This window comes from Mobula birostris, chromosome 26 (assembly GCF_030028105.1).
Source record: "Mobula birostris isolate sMobBir1 chromosome 26, sMobBir1.hap1, whole genome shotgun sequence".
In the NCBI taxonomy this organism is placed as follows: Eukaryota; Metazoa; Chordata; class Chondrichthyes; order Myliobatiformes; family Myliobatidae; genus Mobula; species Mobula birostris.
The window spans coordinates 48,088,707-48,109,828 of NC_092395.1; the positions used below are offsets into that span (position 1 = coordinate 48,088,707).

At 41.1% G+C, this 21,122-nt stretch overlaps 1 protein-coding gene across 1 annotated transcript in view; it reads left to right on the forward strand.

The window, feature by feature from the left end:
• Positions 1 to 10,723, forward strand: part of LOC140188355 (AP-1 complex subunit mu-1) — a 131,080-nt gene extending 120,357 nt beyond the window's left edge. Inside the window, exon 12 of the mRNA XM_072244542.1 lies at positions 7,227 to 10,723. Coding sequence (XP_072100643.1) covers positions 7,227 to 7,249 — 23 coding nt within the window. The 3' untranslated portion in view covers positions 7,250 to 10,723. The remainder of the gene's footprint in view (positions 1 to 7,226) is intronic.
• Positions 10,724 to 21,122: the final 10,399 nt, after the last annotated feature.

Genomic DNA, 21,122 nt, shown 5'->3' on the forward strand with positions numbered 1-21,122 from the left:
GTGCTGCTCTGGGGATCTAGTACTGTGTGTTTGTTGTGGAATCACTGAACAGGAATTTGCTGTATTCCTAGTAATTCTTCTGGAACTCTTTAAATGGAATGAGAGGACTTGTAGCCAAACTATGTAACTAACACAGTACTGCCTGTACTCCCATGGCAGGAGCTCTTGTGGGTTACAGTGGGGGTGTTTATAAGTTATTTTGCAGATGTTGTGAAATGCAATTCAAGCAAAGCAGAAGGGATGAAGAAGGCATGGCTGAGTTACTGAATGCGTACTTTACATCAGTCTTCAAGGAAGATGGGAGTGTTTGAATGTGATTTGCATAGATGTGCTAGAAAAGAATTTTGCAGGGTTTTTAGGGAGGATCATAGAGTCATAAAGAAGTACAACACAGTTCGGCTCATCTAATCCATGCCAAGACATTTAAACTGCTTACTCCAATCAGCCTGCACCGGCACCATAGCCCTCCATACTCCTACCTTCCATGTACCTATTCAAACTTCTCTTAAATGTTGAAATAAAATTCGCATTCACCGCTTGTGCTGGCAGCTCATGGTCCTCTGTGTGAAGAAGTTTCCCCTTATGTTCCCCTTAAACTTTTCACCCTTCACCCTTAACCCATGACCTCTGGTTGTAGTTCCACCCAACCTCAGAGAAAAAAGCCTGCTTGCATTTACCCTCATTATTTTGAGGCGGTGGAGGTCTGGGAATAGCTGGATTGTTGTTGCATAGAGCCAGTGCAGACTTTACAGGTGAAGATATAAAATATGCTTCTGGTGCTGCAGCATGTACTGGTTCTGCAGGGGTTGTTTGCCAACTCATTTGGACATTTAAGGTGTCTGAAGACCAAGCTAATGACCCAGGCAATGTTTGAAGGAAGCTTAGGTTTGCTTTGGTATCATAATCTATGCACCAGTTACTTCTAATATGAAGATCTGCAAGAGGTAAATAAAATTAAGCTATTGAAGAATGTGTAGTTATTGAATACAACTGAGAGATGAATGAGAGATGCTTTATTATTTTAGAGATACAGTGTAGACCAGGCCCTTCCAGCACTGCCCAGCAACCCACCTATTTAACAATCACAAGACAATTCGTAATGACCAATTAACCTAACCGGTACGTTTTTGGAGGAAACCCATGTAGTTACAAGAAGAACATAAAGACTTATTAGAGATGGCACCAGAACTGAACCCAGAACTCTGACACCTCGAGCTGTAATTGTGTCACACTAACTGCTACAGTACAGTGGCACCCTTTTGGCCTGAAGTGGCATGTGGCTCCATTAAGTTTGTTTTGTATGTCTATGTGATGTATAAAATGCATACAGTATACAAAACACAAAGCTTCTGTGGCAAATAAATGGAAATTGGTGTGCTTTAGGGGAGATCGTCCTGCCAGCAGCTGAAATGGTCTGCTGGGAAAATTCCTTTTATCCAGCCACAGAAAGGAAACAATTTCAGATGGTGTTCGTGAGAATGCACACAAACTGGAAACAGATCTAAGTGTGTAGGAGGAGATCTTATTAAAGACACACAACTTTACAAATGTAGATATCATATTTCAGGGAAAAAAAACACTTCTTGATTATGTCTTTGACTGATTTTTGACTAGGGTTTACCTGCTTACTCCCAACCTCACATAAAGCATTGGCATGTCCAGGTGAGGTTACCTGGTGAGAATGCTTCTATTCAGTTAGTGGGCTGCCGGTTGCTTTCCCCTCTCCCACCTCTATCCCCACGACACCATCTTCAATTAGCTTACTGGTTTCTAAAGCATAGCAATCACTCCACCTGTTCCTGTTTGCACCCTGATAAACCTCTGACCAAGAGAAGGTGAGCAATTGGCACTCAATCTGTCCATCAAACCTATTGTCCCGGTTGTCGCCCATTCCAGCGTGCAAGCCATAAATTAAATGGGTAGATTGAATCAACTCAATGAGTGTGATGTTTCCTAAGTGTTTGAAGTATTGGACAGATGTTGACATTGGGATGAAGGAAGAAATTAATTAATGAGGAGGGTGGGGGGGTCAGAAACTTAAAATCGGACTTAGTATTTTTCTTATCCGGTGTTGTGTTAATGTCGAACCCTTTTCCCCAAGACTGTGCATAGCCAGATAATTGGAGATAAATTCTTGCTAGATTGGGCAATTAAGGGGCCTACTGTCAAGATAATGAGTTATGATGTAGATCAATGGCTCTCAGTGTGGGCCATATGACTCCCCACTGGGCCTTGCCAGATTTCATAGGGGTCATAAGTAAAAACCAAGAAACTGGGGCCACAGGAGTTTCTGAATGAGCTGTGATAAGTTCACTGTTTTAATGAAATATTACCAAAATGTATAAATAAGGAAGAAAGAAAGGAATATTTGTAATTTAATTGGAACCCAGAATGAAATGAATGAGAAAATATACTAGATAATACGTTTGTACAAATGAGGCAGCAAAACAGTTTAGCCTGTGGTGGGGGGGGGGTGATTGCAGCATATCAATTTCTGCTCCTGCTTGGCCACACACACATCGCTTTTCACACCCTGCAAGGTGGCGCATTGAGCCCCGCTCCACACCCAGCCCCACCCACAAATCACAAACTGCAGATTGGGCAGGGCTGTCTGCAGCAGGAGACTTGTTCTGTTTGATTTCCACTGACCCATGTGTGTTATCATTATCTTCTTCATGTGCTTTGCGCGTTACACGCTTGGGCGATCATGGCTTTCCACATTGAACGATCCCTCGCAGCGTCAATGATATCTCGCACGCTTAGATCTGTTAGTTCTTTCACAGTGTCCATATATTTTCTTCTTTGCCTTCCTGTTCCGCGTTTCCCAGGCTTACAGCCTTGTAATGTAAGGCATTCTATTTCTCCCTTTCTGATGGCATGGCCCAGGAATTTAAGTTTCGCCTCATTTAATGTTCTCATTAAAGATCTTTTTGTATGGGCACGTTGGAGTACTGTCTCATTAGTTACCCTATCTCTATATGATATTTTCAGCATTCTTCTAAGAAACCACATTTCTGTTGCTTCTAAGTTTCTTTGGAGTTCTGGTGTTATAGTCCATGTTTCGGAAGCATACAGCAAAATTGACCAGATGTAACATTTTAGTAGCCTAAGCCTTGTTGTCATAGAAATGTGTCTGTTGGTAAAAATGGGTTTCAGTTTTTTGGCAATGGCAATTCTTCTTTTTATTTCCACTTTACTTCTAGGATCTTGTGATATAAAACTACCAAGGTAACTAAAGCTGGTCTTTTGTTCAATCTCTTGGTTACTGATGTACATTTGGCATTTGGGAGTATCCTACTGTTTTGATATTACCATACATTTGGTTTTTTTTTAAGAGTTCATGGTTAGACCAAAATCTGCACTTGTTTATACCACTTTGTCTAGGAGGATTTGTAGGTCTTCTGCAGCACTTGCTATTAGGGTGGTATCATCTGCATATCTTATATTGTTGATGTTAACACCTCCAATTTTTATCCCATCTAGGTCTTCTATTTCTCTGAGAATCACTATAGATATTAAATAATTCCGGTGAGGCAATGCATCCCTGTCTAACTCTTGAATTTTAGTCCAACTGCTTATATTATCATCAATTTTTGCTGCCGCCGTTTGATTCCAATATAAATTTTTGAAGCAGTTGTTGGCCCCTTCCGTCAATGTTTAGTTTAGCGAGAATTTGAAATAATTTTTCATCCACATAGATTGTGTACTTGGATTAGCCCTGGAGATAGAACAAGGAATCAAATAGATTTCATTACCATCAATGAACGCTTTAGAAATAGTATCACAAATTCTGAAGCCTACCCAGGAGCAGACTGTGGTCACCATGCAGTAATAGCTACCATTAAAGCAAAATTAAAGAAACTGAAATATGGAAAAAAGAGAAAGAAGTATATGTTGGGAGAACTTAAAAATGATAGCATACTTAAGCAACAATTCAAAACAGCTGTAGAAGAACACCTCGACGAAAACAAAACAACACCTATTTGGGACAGATTTAAATATGCGATACAGCAATCAGCAGAGGAGATAATCCCAGTACAAGAAATCCAACACACATCAAGGGGTGGATAACCCAAGAAATTCTAGATATGATGGAACAAAGAAGGTTAGTGAAGAATAATGAAGTACAATACAGAGAGCTAGACAGACAGACCAGATAATTGTGCAATATTGCAAAGGAAGAATGGCTGAATCAAAAATGCAATGAAGTAGAAGGCCATATAGTCATAGTCATACTTTATTGATCCCGGGGGAAATTGGTTTTCGTTACAGTTGCATCATAAATAATAAATAGTAATAGAACCATAAATAGTTAAATAGTAATATGTAAATTATGCCAGTAAATTATGAAATAAGTTTAACAACAGCAAAGAAATGCACAAGAAAATTAAGGAAATTACTGGAATTAAGAAAACCTCCTCTACAGGATGCATAAGATCAGCAGACGGGTCCATACTAACAGATCCAGATAAAGTATGTGAGAGGTGGATTCAGTATATAGAGCAGCTGTTTGAAGGTAACAGAGAGGAACCCCCAGATATTAAACACCCTAATTCTGGCCCACCTATTACCAAAGAAGATATAACTAAAGCAATGAAAAACATGAAACATGGTTAAGCCACTGGACCTAATGAAATTTCAGTGGAAATGATACAAGCCCTAGAAGGTCTGGGCATAGATATTCTTTTTGAGCTGTTTAATGACATATATGAGTCTGGTGTATTGCCTGACGATCTCTTGAAATCAGTATTTATAACTCTGCCAAAAGTTCCTGGAACTATTGACTGTGAAAATTATAGAACAATCAGTCTTATGAGTCACATAATAAAGATTTTGTTGAGAATTGTTCTGAGTCGAATTAAAAACAGGTTGAGGCCAGAAACTTCTAAACTGCAATATGGGTTTATTGAGGATAGAGGAACTAAGAATGCGATTTTCATACTACCAGTGCTTTCAGAAAGGGCAATTGAATATCAAAATGATGTCTTTTTCTGTGTGTTATAATGCTTATAAAATATGACATGAAGGCTGCAGTTACTTCAGTGGCATCATCTGCCAGAAATGCTAAACTGCAGAGAGGCAAGAACACTTGAAGTCCCCCACTGGATTATCATCTACCACTTTAGCTTCTGTTAAATCCTGGATACTTATCATATTTTGAAAGAAAGTTCAATTCGCTTATCTTCATGAGTACACACTCTTTTTTGGAACATATAATTTGCATATGTAATAACATTTTAAAAAATTTGCCTAAAAAATTATTTTTAAAATACCATCTAAAAATCTAGTTTTATTTTTACATGTACAGTATTTTCAAAACTGATGCTTTTACGTGTGAGATTATACTTATAATTCTTCAACATTTACTAATTTTCTAATAAAATATCCTATTCAGAGCTTTGGAATAGTTTATTTTTCATATACACCTGTAATATATGTAACATATCTGTAACCTGTTAAAATATAAATGACTGAATATTAGAATAATTGGTACAGTTGATCAAAAAAACAGCAACTAACAAATATTGTGGAGAATGGGGGCCACAGAGGTAAATGAAAGTCACAAGAGGGACGCAAGCAGAAAAAGGCTGAGATGAGAACCACTGGTGTAGATCAATCATTTATTTGACTGGGTTAAGGGTTGACTTACTTGTTTGTGCTTCTGTCATTCCAGAATGCTGCAGTTACTTAAGCTTATTTTTTTGGAAGTAATCCATCACAGGCATCTCAAATATCAATTCTTATGGCGAGCAGCAATTTGATCCAAGTAGATCCTATGATGTTGCATGTGTTGGGGATGCTTATGATGTAGTGCTAGGCAGTAGGCTCCTTATTGGAGTGAGATTTTTGATAGATGCATATATATTTTTATTTACAGTTGCTTTAAAAACCTCAGGAATTTCTGATCAAAAATATGCTGAATGTAGCTTCAAATTTTGAATTTGTCAGTGATGCTGTTCAGAAGTAAAGACAGTGGAGTTGCTTCCTAGTCCATATCCCAATCAGTTGAAGAACTGAGGATATGAGATTTACTCTGTACTTTACTAATGTCATATTTGTACTTCTCATGCTAACAGTGAAATTGGAGACCCAATTTATGCCCATTGTGACTGTGTTGTCACTTCTCATATCCCAGAAAGAAAAGACAGCTATCAGGGTTTGACCTCCAGTCTATGCTGAGTTCTGATTTGGCCAAGGTGCAGTGAGCTGGATCAATGCACATTGTATCATGATTAACAGTGCAGGAATTTTCAGGGAGCGACACACAAAATGCCCGAGGAACTCAGGCAGCATCTGTGGAAAAAGTACAGTTGACGTTTTGGGCCAAAACCCTTCGGCAGGACTGGAGAAAAATGCTGAGGAGTATATTTGAAAGGTGAGGGGAGGGGAGAGAGAGAAACACCAGGCGATAGGTGAAACTAGGAGGGGGAGGGATGAAGCAAAGAGCTAGGAAGTTGATTGGTGAAAGTGACAAGGCCATAGAAGAGGGGGCAGGAGAGAGGTGATGGGCAGGCAAAGAGTTCCAAGGTACGTTGTTTTAATTCTGTTGTTGCCTTCAAGGTAGAAAAAGAGTTGTTAAGAGGACCAAAAGCAAAGTCTGTATTAATCACAAAATACAACCCAACAGAACAGAAACTGAGAATTGCAAGCTATGCTAAGTTGTCTTGATATTAGATATAAAGTACATGGGTAAAATCAATCCTGTTTGCTCTGCTCTTGATTAGAATGATGAACTGGTAGTACTAGTGTCATGTAGCTGCAGATATTTGAAAGAAGCACCTTTTCTGTTTCTCTTGGTTTCATGTTGAACCTGTAGAGAGTAATAGTGTGTGATCTGATGCAGTACAGACCACACACTTACAAAGGTTATTATAAAGTATCACACACAAAGCGCTGGCAGAACTGAGCAGGTCAGGCAGCATCTATATAAAAAAAAGAATAAACAGTCGGTGTTTAAGGTCCTGAAGAAGGGTCTCAGCTGGAAATAGCAGTTACTCTTTTCCATGGAGGCTAACTGACCTGAGTTCTTCTACCATTTTGTGAGTGTGCTTTGGATTTCCAGCATTTATAGACTTTCTCATGTTTTTTATAAAGTATGTAGTTTGCAGTCGACTTTTTGCTAGGTAATATTTTGTTACACATTCTGAACCATATAACATTGTATTTAGATTCTGTACAAATGTTCATGCTGCCTTTTAATACTGTCTTTTCCCCTTAATTTGTAGACTACCAGCTGAGGACACAGTGAAGCAAGATGGCAACTGAAAATTGGTTGGGAGAAGGGATCTGATTCAATGGATTGTATTGGTGTATTCATCATGTTTCAGGTCACTGTCAGAACATTGACTTTATGAAGAAGGTAAAGCATGTTAAATGCACTCATTCATGGACTGAAAGGAAAACAGGCACGGTTTGTCCCCTTGTCTCTACCCCATCCATCCTGATGCCATCATCAAATCTTCCTCTTACTCCTTGGTCCCTATGAATAAGTAGGCTAAGTTTTTTTTTACTTTGTCAATGAGCACCTGAGCAAGTGAAACCATCAGCCTGAATTTCAGCTTGAACTTTAAGCACTCACCTTGAATGTTCTTGATGGGTTCAAATGTTGTTCTCTTTGCTCAACAATTGTGTATTGACGCGAGCAGCATTTTCATTGCCTGAAAGTTATGCGCTATGTGTATTGTTTTGTTTCAATTACCAAGTGCTGCATTAAAATCAAATACCCATGGTCATGATGGGGAAAGTTACCCTTTCTTTAACCCCCATCTAATTTTAGACAGGTACAAAGGAAAAACAGCACACAACTGTCCTCACAAGGGCGAAAATGTGCTCCAGGTTTCCTCCAAATCTTTGTTTTTTTTTGCAGAATATAACAAAAGTCATAGTTATCATATAACAGTTGTACCCAGAGGTTTAAGAACTAGTATAACTTTTCATTGGAACCCATTCAAATTGGCCAATAGACAGTGGAATTTGAATTTTGCCTTGTCCATTACTAACTTCAGCACTGAGTTGTAGCTACCCTGGGCAGATCCAGTTCACCGCAGAATGACCAATGCTTTCCTCTGTCAATCTCTGTCTTCCTTTTTCTCACGCTTATTCTCACTCTCGAGCTCACTGCTGCTGTCTCTCTCCTCTAATCCCCCCCGCCAATTCCACATCATACACCTTTTTCCCCCATTCAGTCTGCCTTTCAATATCAAATGTCCAAATTCAGCCCACCTTTGTCTCCAAGAAGAAAATGCATTAATTTGATTTTTGAAGAGAACAGTATTAACTTTATTGTTGTCATACCATTAAAAGTGCTAAATAGAGCCACTGTTATGTGCACCCCCAGTCAGAACAATGCTGTTCTGCTGACTGAGAGCTGATTGTGGTCTCGTCTCTCAGTGCAAAACAATAAGAGATTTAAAATAAAAGTCCTTAAACAACAGGTAACAAGCAGCTGCTCAGTTAGTAGGGGTCACTTCAAAGGGGGTGTTGTCAACAGTTGTATATTTTGTATGCTGCTGTGTTTTAAAATATATACCGTATGTGTGTAATCTATATAAATGTTTAAATACAGTGTTAGAAAGAGTGCTATCATTGATCCTTAACATTTTGTATATTTGTATTGTTGGGTTAGACTGCATTGTCCAGCTCCACCATGACTGTGCCAAGACTGGCCATGAAGGCAGGAACCCATTGAGTTTTTGAATCCTCTGCTGGCTGAATAGCTAGTTTTAGGGCACAGTTGGGTGAGATAGTGGGGAGCTGCCACTGGTGTAGCACCATGAGCCAACACTGATCAATGTGTGTTGCCTTGTAGGCCCAATATAGGCATGGGGTTGTCTAGTAATCTGCACAGGTATAGCTCTTCAAAAACTCATTCTCTTGCGATACTGTAGAAGGCTCTCTCTCCATAGATGAATTAACCCAGTAAAAAACAAAATATTTCAGAGAATTGAAAAAGGAAGGAAGGAATCATTTGTGCTAAGTCTGGAGGTATATGTTTATTTCTGGATGGTGTATTTGTAAGTCTTTGTCTTTGGGTGTTAGTCAGTGTTGTCCTCCAGCAAATTGGCAGCACTGATGCAGAAATGTGCATAGTGCTGCTTTTGGTGGTGATCTTGTATTGCACACTCCTAAAGCAACCTGGACGGATAGCTTAAAGTATCCTTGAAGTCTCAGGTCACAGAGACACAGATATGTATCGAGCCTCCGCTTCTAGGTTTGGAGTATTGTAGACTGGTCTATGTATACCATTTTATCCCTATTCCTTTTGATTTAAAAAAAAAGAATTTCTTTGCCTACATTTTGCTTCTCAAGTTTTTTTGTCTTGGAGTGATATTTTTACCCAAGACCAGGAAAGGCCAAACACTGCAATCTTTAAACATGCCCTGGAATATCATTGCAGGGTGGGGTAGTCAGCTTTCTGCTTATTGTCACTGCAGGTGGTAGCTGTTCAGTAAAAGATGTGTTTACATAAACCACTGTTTTCCTTTACTGCTGCACCCAGAGTGAGTCAAACAGTGCCAACTTCTTGTTGCTGACTAGTAAATGGATTGGCCATTCTTATAACGATTATGTCACAGGCATTGAATGTCAGTGTGTCTTCCAGGGGAAATATCAGGAATTATCATTGATCCTGCAGAGACTAAATGTCTTAGAAAGTGAAATGGCTCTGTGGTTTTGGATGAATAATTTGTTATCTCTGAGTGCCATGCCTGATAAACCCCGCAACCTCGATTAGTTCCAGTTGCCTGTCGTGGGAGCCCAGGGAAATAAGGGGCTCTTTTAGTGATCCCTTCACCTCATTTGAATTCTGTTAATTCTAAAGAAGCCATTTTGTGTGTGTTGAGTAACGTATAAAAGATTTGTGCCTGTGGTGGATAGCTTGAATAGTTGCATTGTGTAAATGTGAATGGTAGTGGAAAGGTCTTTAATGAAGACAGTTGTCCATCTTCATGAACATTTAAGCCAGATGCAGCTTGTTGATGAGGAATGGCTGTTCTGCGGGTTTGCCTGCTTGGGGAAGGTTATTAATGGATAAGCTACTCATTTCCATGGAGCCATCTCGCTTTTGAGAGCCCTAATTTTAATTATGTGAGAAAACCAAAGTTCTCTAATGCACCAAAGTTAGTTGACCTTGTGACAGAGCTATTTCATGATGAAACATGGAGCATGTACTTAGTTTTTATCCTGGTCAAGAACTCCTTCATGGCTGTGGGTACTGAACTTCTCTGCACCATGCCCCCCCAAGTTGAGGCATTTGAAGAGGAGAGATTTCTAATCAATGTCATCAGTATCAATGTCAACATTGTCTCCCTGTGCTAACCCCTGCATCTGCTGACAGTACAAACCAAAGCTGCACTGCCAGTTAATGAAATTGATTGCCCTTTCAACTTAGCCTTGTAAACTCTCCTCCTCTCTCCCTCCCCCCTCACCCTTTCTTCTCCCACATCCCTTATTTTGCCAAGTAAACTTGAGCAGAAGCTGCAGTTAGTATTAAGTCCACAACGTTGGTTCCCCTGCGATCTTTGAAAGCTCCAGAGGGTGGAAGATGCTCAGATTGTGTTCCTGTTGTAAAACTGTTCAAATGCCTGGATAAACTAATTAGACGTTGCTCATTAGCTTTCTTAAAAACTTTCCCTGCCTGTTATAAATGGTGTTAATTTGCCTTTCTTCTGTGGTGTCAATTTATCATGTTCTTTACATTACTACTAATAAAAATAAACCACAACATAGAGTCTGGTGTATCTACTTTTACATGGCAGTTGTAAACAAGTGGCAGCCAAGTAACAAATTGATGTAATAATAGGCATCGGTTAGTCTCATGAGATCATGGATTTGCGCCTTGGAAAGTTTCTAGGGCGCAGGCCTGGGCAAGGTTGTATGAAAGACCAGCAGTTGCCCATGCTGCAAGTCTCCTCTCTCCACGCCACCGATGTTGTCCAAGGGAAGAGCATTAGGACCCAAACAGCTTGGCACTGGTGTTGTTGCAGAACAATGTGTGGTTAAGTGCCTTGTTCAAGGATGCACACGCTGCCTCAGCCAAGGCTCGAACTAGTGATCTTCAAATCACTAGACGAACGCCAACACTACAAAGTGGTGTATGCTGACAGATAAATTGTAATTACAACCCCAGCCTTCAGAATATTATGACATGAGAAAGTTTTATTTGCTGCTGTACACATTCGGTATTGCGCTTCTCATAAAAGGGCATTGCTGCGATTCTGGAAATTTGGAATTGAAATGTTCCAGGTCAACCAGCATCTGTTTAGAGAGAAAATCAGCTGATGTTTCAGATCAGTGACTCCTCATCAGAACTGAAAGTGTACGGTGTGCCCTTGGACAATATGAATGCACACACTTTGTAACATTTCTTTCTTTTTACATTTATCCATAATTTGTAGCTTAAAACTTACTTGGATGCCCATTGTTCATCCCACTCATTAGCCAGGGATAAGATGGAATATGTAGAAATCAGAACAATTCCCGTCTTGGCTAAATGCATCTCAGGGCCATTTCACATGTTCTTTGATTACCACCAGCAGTTTTCTTCCTATAAAATGATTTGTTCTTGCAGCAGTTTAAACCATTTATATTGTTGTGGTTTGCTTAATAAGCAATGATACATATTCTAGTAGTTGGGAGAATTTCCTAAACTCCTTATGAATAAGAATCGGCAGCCAAGGCACAAGAATCTGACTTGAATTCCAGCTTTTTTGTGATATAGGCCATTCATTGTTTCATCCGTATACTTTATGTCGCTGTGAATTGAATGTGAGACTCTCATAGTCACTTGCAGCTTCACACACAATTTCTCATAAAAGTGAGACAGGATGTTCTTCTCTCTAATCAAATTGAATATAGAAAAGCAAAATATTGTGGTTAAATAAAATTGGTGGGAGGGGGGGAACGAAATGAAATGGAGATGCTGAGCAGTTTCTACACCATGCAGGAGAACAAGTGATCAAGTGTGCCAGGAATTCCAGTATGCAGTGGATAGAGTGTAGCAGTAGGGCTGTGTGGTCATCTCCTCTGTGCTCAAGAGGCCGCCGCAGGGCTAATTGTGAGGAGGAGGGTGAGAGGTACAGCACTGTGGTTGGGATAGGGATGGAAAGATGAAATATGAAAGTAAGTTAGTAATAGTATCAAAAATTATACCAGAAGTTTTTTTTCCAGATATAAAGAGTAAAAGAAAAGTGAGAATAGATTTTGAACAACTGGAAAATGGCACTGGAGAGATTGTGATAGGAAACAAGGAAACAGTGAATGAACTGGATAAGTATTTTGCATCAGTCTTCACTGTGGACACTGGGAGAATGCTGGAAGTTGGAGAGTGTCAAGGGGCAAAAGTGAGTGCATTTACTATTACTAGGGAGATGGTGCTTGGGAAACTGAAAGATCTGAAGGTAGTTAAGTCACCTGTACTGATGGACTACACCCTAGGGTTCAAAAAGAAGTAGATGAAGAGATCATTGATGCATTAGTAATTATCTTTTGAGAATCAATTAGTCTGCCACGGTTCTGGCATCCGGAATGTTTCTGGGGTAATTAAGGAGCTGTGTAAAGCAGGTGAGGGTGAGTGGGAAGCCAGTGCAGCCATGTGCTGAACAGAGCCAGAGTGGTGAATTTATAGAATTTATTCCCACAAAGAGTTATGAAGCCAATTTACTGTATGTATTTAAGGCAGAATACATGGGGCAATCAGTGTTTAGGAGATCATTAATGGCACTTCTTGGGATTGATGAAACAACAGCTCAAATGTATGACTGGGAGCTGACCGGAGATCAGAATCCACACCTGGAAGATGTGACTGGCTACCTTCCCCCTCACCCCTGATACAAGTCAGGGTGTCGCTCATTTGCTGTCCCACCACTTACATGGGTACCATCCAACCAGGTTTCACCCCTAGACAGTGCTAACTGTTCCATCATTGTGGCTTCCCATCTACCCCTCTGGATGCACCCAACTAACTTGTCAAAGACCTGGAGTTACACCAGTGCCTATTTGCTCTGGGAGCCCTAGCACCACAGAGACCTGGTGACATGTCCATAGAAATTGTAGTTATAATCAATAATACCTTCTCAGTAATATACTGACATGCCAAGTCAGCCTTGATGGCAGCTCACTAATAAACAGTTAACCAAGTACGAAGACAGATAACTGTAACAGAATTCTGGCCTCAAAAGGGTTAAATTCAATCATATTCCCTTCAGCCAGGATTCCAGTATAGCTCCAAAGAAGTCCTATTGGACCCATACTCTTCCAGATGTGGTAGTAACTCAAGGATCCGTTTGTCCTGTCAGATGAATGTAGAAGTAACTACGGCACTACCCAAAGAAAGGGAAATCATCTGTGGTATCCACATCAATACTCCCTTCTTGCCCCTGAGTAGACTCTAGGGCCATAATTTCATTCTTGTTTGTGAGAGCTTGCTTCTGCACAGTAGCCACTGAATTTCCCATATTACCATAGCGGGAACTCTCCAAGAGAACCTCTATCAATCTATCCCACCCCAGTTCACTACCCTTGAACTACAGGATCAATCAACTCCTCCAACAGATATGTCTTAAGATCCAATGCTGTATGGAAATACAGAAAATAGAATCATGAAGACCTTAAGATATAGCACCATAATAAGGCTATTCAGCCCGTCAATTCTGCTCTGCCATTCAATCATGGCAGATTTTTTTCAATCCCATTCTCTTGCCTTCTCCTTGTAATCCTTAACTTGTTTATGTATCGAGAACCAGTCGTTATCTACCTTAAATACATACAGTGAATTGGCTTTCATACCTCTTTGTGGGAACAAATTCTATAAATGCACCACTCTCTGGCTGCAGAAATGTCTCCTTGTCTCAGTTTTAAATGGAAATCCCTTTATTCTGAGGCTGCAGCCTCAGATCCCTGACACTGACTAATGAAAGCATCCTCTCTACATCTACTCTCCAGGCCTTTCAGTATCTGACAGGTTTCAATGAGATCCCCGTCATCCTTCTGAACTCTTTTGAGTTAAGGCCTAGCTACATCAAACACTCCTCAAGATTTAAACCTTTCATTCCCAAGGTTTTTCTTGTGAATGTTCTGAAAGATAAATGTTAATAATCATTTAGATATTCTATTCAGTACTGTACTTGGGAAGTTTAGTCTTTAATGATGAATGAATATTTTGATGGTAAAAGGGTTTAGATTTGACAGCTGTGGGATTTTTCCTGGACGTTTTTCAACCACACCCCACCTCCCACCCCATCAGCAGGCTAACCTACAAACACGTAGTGGAGGAGCTAGGTGGCACTGTGTTCTAAGCCTTTCATGTATTATTCATTAAACATTTTGATCTGTTTTCATTGTAATGTCATTATTGCATCAAACAAATTCAGAGGGCTAAGTAGCTCAGAAACAGGCCTTTGGACCCAACATGCATGTAGACCAAAGTGCCTACCTGAGCCTGTCCCATTTGCCTGTGTCTGTCCCATATCCCTCTAAACCCTTCCTATCCATGTACCTATCCAAATGTCTTTTTCATCTTGTGTGGAAAAGCTGCCTCTTAGATCCTTTATAAATCTTGCCCTTCTCACCTTAAGCCTGAGCCCTCTAGTTTTAGGTTGCCCTACCCTGAAAGACAAACCATTCAGTAATAAGAAATGTCAGGAGCTACAGTATTAACCTCACACAGGTCAGTGTTCTGTATGCTGGGATGGGTTTGGTCAGTGATGTGTGTGTGCAGAGCGAATGAGGGAGAACAGTGCAATACAACCATCTGAATTATACTCACTCAGTGTGGGAGAGCTTGTGGAGAATGAGGAACGTCCCCGATGAAAGCAGAGTAAACAGAAGCAGGCTGTGCATTAAATTGTAAAGTGGTGCTACAGTTGTTTATTTTTGTGGTGCATGAATAATACCACAAGAGGAACATCAGGGCCTGGTTAGGTGCTCTCAGGAAGCACAGCACCGTTCTGTCCACAGCCGTGTGACGGGTGCCCGTGTGGCTGCACTTCCACGTTCCCAGTGGGCAGTGATGTGTCAGCACACCAGGTCCCCGACACTGCACCTCCTCTGCAAGCCCCTTCACTACGAAAGCCAAACACAGCAGGGTGGGAGCATCTCTGCCTCCACACATCTATCCCACTGGGCAAAACATCACAACAATGAAAATGTTCCTTCAGGAACGCCAGGACATTTCTTTGGAAGGGCTGTAACCCCATTGCAAGAATTGTTTCTAAAGGATGGCTCAGCCTCACCTTTCTGAGGAGAGTTCAGCTCAGGAAAATCCCGAAGTTGAGGGAGGATTAAATAATTATTTGTGATTTAATGCAAAATTAATACTTCAAAGCAACATAAATTATTTGCCTTATCATCACCAATTGTATATAGCATTATTATTGAAATTAAGTATTTTACAGCAGTTTTCACTGGAAGACACCATCAGTATGTCAGACATTCGAGGGTGTCGGGCAGAAGTGATTGTAGTTATTACTAGGGAGGAAGTGCTTGGGAAGCTGAAAGGTGTGAAGTTAATTAAGTCACATCGACCAGATGCACTATATTCCAGGGTTCTAAAAGAGACCGTTGGAATGATTGTGGAGGCAATAGCAGTGATCTTTCAAGAATCATGTGATTCTAAATCTGGAATGTTTCTGGGCACTGGAAAATTGCAGCGGTCACTCCACACTTTAAGACGGGAAGGAGGCAAAATACAGGAACTTATAAGCCAGCTAGACTGACTTATGGTTGGGAAGATGTTGGAATCCATTATTAAGGATGAGGTTTCAGGATACCTGGAGTCACGTGATAAAATAGGCCAAAGTCAGCATGGCTGACTAGCAGGAGGCAAAGAGCAGGGTTTTTCCTGGTTGGCTGTTGGTGATTAGTGGTGTACTGCAGTGGTCGGAGTTGGGACCCCTTCTTTTCAAGTTATATAACAATGTTTTGGAATTAAAGGGTTTGTAGCTAAGTTTATGAATGTTACAGAGATAGGTAGGTAGTGTTGAGGAAGTAGGAAGTCTGCAGAAGGACTTAGATTAGGAGAAAAGCAAAGATGTGGTAGATATAATACAGTATAGGGAAGTTTTTGATCATGCATTTAGGTAGAAGGAATAAAGGCTTAGATTATTTTCTAAATTCAAAAATCCCAGGTGCAAAAGGACTTGAGAGTCCTCGTGCAGGATTCCCTAAAGGTACACTCTCGGACAACTGGACCCAAGTGCAGAGAAACGGCATGCTTTCTGTGTCATAGGAGTCGCTGACACCAACTTAACCCAGGAGCAGCAGATGGCAGGTTTACAGCTTGACCCAGGAGTGGAGGAATGGCAGAATCCCCACAGAGACAGAAACAAGGGGAATGCCAACACAGCCTTTGAGGAGCAACTGAGCAACAACGCAAGACAAATCATCCTGTCCAACACGACTCCGTTAAGGCACTAAACAAGAGTCCTCTTTAAATAGTCATAGAACGTGGGCAGCACATGCCAGTCACAATTAACTTGACAAGATTAAACCAAAAGCTCAAGGATTTAATGTCTCTTGTTAAGATAATGTATTAGTAAATACAGGTGCCCAAGAACCCAAGAAACTCAACACTGTGTGACAAGCTGCAGAGGCCTCAGGTTTCATGACAATATTTAAATAATGCATATATGACACCATTTATTATAATACATCTTTAATAGCCTTTAGTATTCCTGTAAATTAATTCCCCAAACTCGTATAAACTTATTGGCAGAATTTCCTAATTATTTCCGTAAATTCTCATTTCTGTAATGCATCAGTCATGCTCTCTAGTACCACCCTGGGTAAAAGACTCTCCTGATTTGCCTTATGTATGCATCTCAGAATTTTGTAAACTATGACTTTGTCTTTCAGCCTCTGATCTTCCAGAGCCATCAATCCAAGTTTGTCTAAACTCCCCTTATAGGCAATACAAAGCAGGAGTATTCAAGGACATCTTCAATCTCTTACTGCTGCAGTCAGAGGTTTCCACCTGTTTCAAAGGCTGAAAATCATACCAGTACCCAAGAAGAGCAGGATGAGCTGCCTCAACAACTATCGCCCAATTGCACTCACATCTACTATATGCAGTGCTTTGAGAGGTGGTCATAGCAGAATCAACTCCTGCCTAAGCTAGAACCTGGATCCACTGTGATTTGCCTATCACCATCGTAGGTCTACAGCAGATGCAATCTCACTGGCTGTGTACTTGGCCTTCGATCACCTGGACAATTGCAATACCTATGTCAGGCTGCTGTTTATTTATTACAGCTCAGCTTTCAACACAATCATACCTTCAGTCCTAATCAACAAGCTCCAAAACCTGGGCCTCTGTATTCCCTCTGCAACTGGATCCTTGACTTCCTCACCAGGAGACGACAGTCAATGCAGATCAGAAATCATATCTCCCCCTTGCTGACCATCAACACTGGGATGTGTGCTTAGCCCACTGTTTTACTCTCTCTACACCCACAGCTGTGTGCCTAGGCACCGCTCAAACACCATCCATAAATTTGCTGATGACTCATCTATTGGTGGCAGCATAACAGATGGTGACGAGGAGGCGTACAGGAGTGAGATAGATCAGCTGGTTGAGTGGTGTGGCAACAACAGCCTTGCACGCAATGTGAGTTAGACCAAGGACGTCAGGAAGGGGAAGGTGAGGGAAAACACACCAGTCCTTGTCAAGGGATCAGCAGTGGAAAGGGTGAGCAGTTTCAAGTTCCTGGGTGTCAACATCTCTGAAGATCTATCCCTGACCCAGCATATTAATGCAGTTACAGAGAAGGCACAACAACAGCTACAACTCTTTAGGAGTTTGAGGAGACTTGGTATGTCACCAAAGACTCTCACAAATTTCTTCAAACGTGCCGTGAATAGCATAAAAACTGATTGCATCACCACCTGATGTGGAGGGGCCACTGCACAGGATCGGAAAAAGATGCAGAAAGCTGTAAAATCAGACAGCTCCTCTGCGGGCACTGGCCTCCCCAGCATCCAGGGCATATTCAAAAGGTGTTGCCTCAAGAAAGCGGCATTCATCACCCAAGGCATGCCGTCTTCTCATTGCTACCATCCAAGGAGGATGTACAGGAGCCTGAAGACACACTCAACGTTTCAGGAACATCCGCCATCAGATTTCTGAATGAACAATAAACCCATGAACACTTACTCAGCTTTTCTTTTGCTCTCTTTTTGCATTACTTCCTCGAAAAACTCTGTAAGATTGGTTAGACATGGCTTACCACACACAAAGCCATGTTGACTATCCCTAATCAGTCCCTGTCTATGCCAATACTCATATATCTGGTCCCTCAGAATACCCTCCAGTAACAACCCACTACCGATGTCAGGCTCACCAGCCTATAATTACCTGGCTTATTAGAGTCTTCCTTAAACAACCGAACAACATTAGCTGTCCTCCAATCCTCACCTGTGGGTAAGGATCTGTGCTAGGACCTCTCTAATTTCTGTACTAGACCACAGGGTCCAGGGGAATATATTGTCAGATCCTGGGGATTTATCCACTCTAATTTGCCTCAAGACAGCAAGCACTTCCTCCTATTCAATTTGTATACAGTCCATGGCCTTGCTGTGTTTTTGCCTCACATCTATGTCTGTCTCTTGAGTAAAACCAGATGCAAAAAAATCCACTGAAGACCTTCCCCCATCTCTTTCAGCTCCCCACATAGATTACCACTCTAAAATTCCAGGAGACTAATTTTATCCCTTGCTTTCCTTTTGATCCTAATGTATCTGTAGAACCCCTTAGGATTCTCCTTCACCTTGAATGCTAGAGCAACCTCTTGTTTTATTTTAGCCCTCCTGATTTCCTTCTTTAAGTGCTCTCTCGCATTTCTTATACTCCTCAAGTACCTCATGCATTGCTGCCTTCCTATACCTGCTATGCACCTCCTTCTTTTTCTAAACCAGGCCCTCAATATCTTCCAAAAACCAAGGTTCCCTAAACCTGTTACCCTTGCCTTTTATTCTGACAAGAACATACAAACTCTCTACTCTCAAAATTACACTTTTGAAGACCTCCAACTCACCAAGTACATCTTTGCCAGAAAACAGCTTGTCGCAATCCACACTTGCCAGATCCTTTCTGATAGCATCAAAATTGTCCTTCCTCCAATTTAGAATCTCAACCTGAGGACCGGGCCTATCCTTTTCCATAACTACCTTGATCACTAGATGCTAAGTGTTCCTGTACACACACTTCTGTCATCTGCCCTGTCTCATTCCCTAATAAGAGATCTAGTATTGCACTTTCTAGTTGGGACTTCTATGACCTCATATTAGGAAACTTTCCTGAACTAATCTTGGAACCACCCTGGTGAATCTCTTCTGTACCCTCTCCGAAACCTCCACATTATTCTTAAAACTGGGCAACTAAAACTGCACACAATACCCCAAGCCTGGTTAAAGCAAAGTTTTATACAGTTCAATATGAAATTGGAACTTGAACTGCGCTGCCTGAAAGGGTGGTGTAAGTAGACTCAGTGGTAACCTTCCAAACAAAATTAGGTACATACATGAGAGGGAAAAGTTAGAGAGGTCACAAGGAGAGTGGGTAGTTGCAAAGAGTTGGTAGGGGCTGATCCTGTCCTCTGTGCATCCATGCAGAAGGTGCAAAAGAGGTCCACCCGGATGTCGTCTGGATTAGAGAGCACTGGCTTTAAGGAGAAGTTGAACAAAATAGGATTGTTTTCTCTGGACCACTGGAGGGTAAGGGGTGAGGTGATATAAACTTCAGGAATTAAAGCACTAAGGAAGCTGCAAAGCCAAGGAATTGGCTGTGACTACTGCACCCGTGATGTAACGGGGCTTATTACAACCCTGAGGTGCTCTCAAATCAGAAGGTGTACATGGAAGAGGTGCAAGCACAAATAATTGGTTAGATATCATCTATGAGACTGAAGAAGATGGCAGAAGCAGCCACCTAGAATGAAAAAATAAAAGCCTTAATTACAGGCTTTGAATTATTATGGTATAATTCATGTTTATTTTATTGCATTTCTCGTCACTAAACTATTTGAAGCTCGAAAATGTTGATGATTATTCCTCCAGCAGCTGGTTTAAAACATAAAATGCTAAACATGGGGACCTAACTGTTTCCCCCTGCATTAGCAAACACAACGTTTGCCTACCCCAGAGTATAATGGCTGCCTATTGCTGGAACAGATAATGTCTGGTTGTCAGTACATATGCCTCCTGACTACAGGAGAAGAGAAACAAAAGGCACTTCACACTGTGTGGTGTAAAAGCTCCTGCTTCTGACCCGTACCCAAGTGTTTTTCTTCACTGAAACTTTGAACTGACCTTCCGGCAAGGCCAGCCTTCTCTGTTTGTTAGTGCAGAGTTCAGTTACATTTCCACACTTGATCTGTTCCACCACTCTAGGCTTCAGTGCAGTGGCCTTCATTAAAGTATCTTGGCCATTAAACTGGAAGGAGATCAGAGCCCAACAGATGGCTCATAACTTAATATGACAGCTTGACATCCTGCCAGGGTAGGAGCACAATGAAAGGATGTTACACTGAAGTCTTACCCTTCTTCTGGAGTGGTGATAATGAATCCTGTGATGTTCAAGGAAATCTCCTCTGGGCTTCATGAATGCCTCAATAGACACCATCAGGGTCAGGGTATCTGATCATTGACAGGTTGTAGTCTGCCGAAAGTGGCTCTGCATAAAATAGCTCTTGGATTTCCTACGATACTTCAATGGTCATGGAAAGGAACTTCACTGACTGCATAACTCTCTGGGACATCCCAGAAGAAGGTATAATTTTGATCAGCTCAAGATCAACATCCTAGACTCTCTACATACCATCCATACTATCTATACTACTGTGTGAGTTGCATACTCACACACACTTAAATAGTTCAACGTGAAGGCAGGCAAGCTAAACTCTTCACTCCCCCATCTATTAGTGACAGCATTTTCAGTCAGCTATGGACCACCCCAAGGCCCCTCTGCACATGAATGCTTCTCAGATCCCTGCTGTTGACTCTTTACGTCCTCCAAATATTAGAGAAACCAAATCGCATCACTTACATTTGTCTGGATTAAATTCCATCTACAAATGCACCACTTCAGCTACTGATGGAACTGGTAAGTTATTTGCATAATTCATGATATC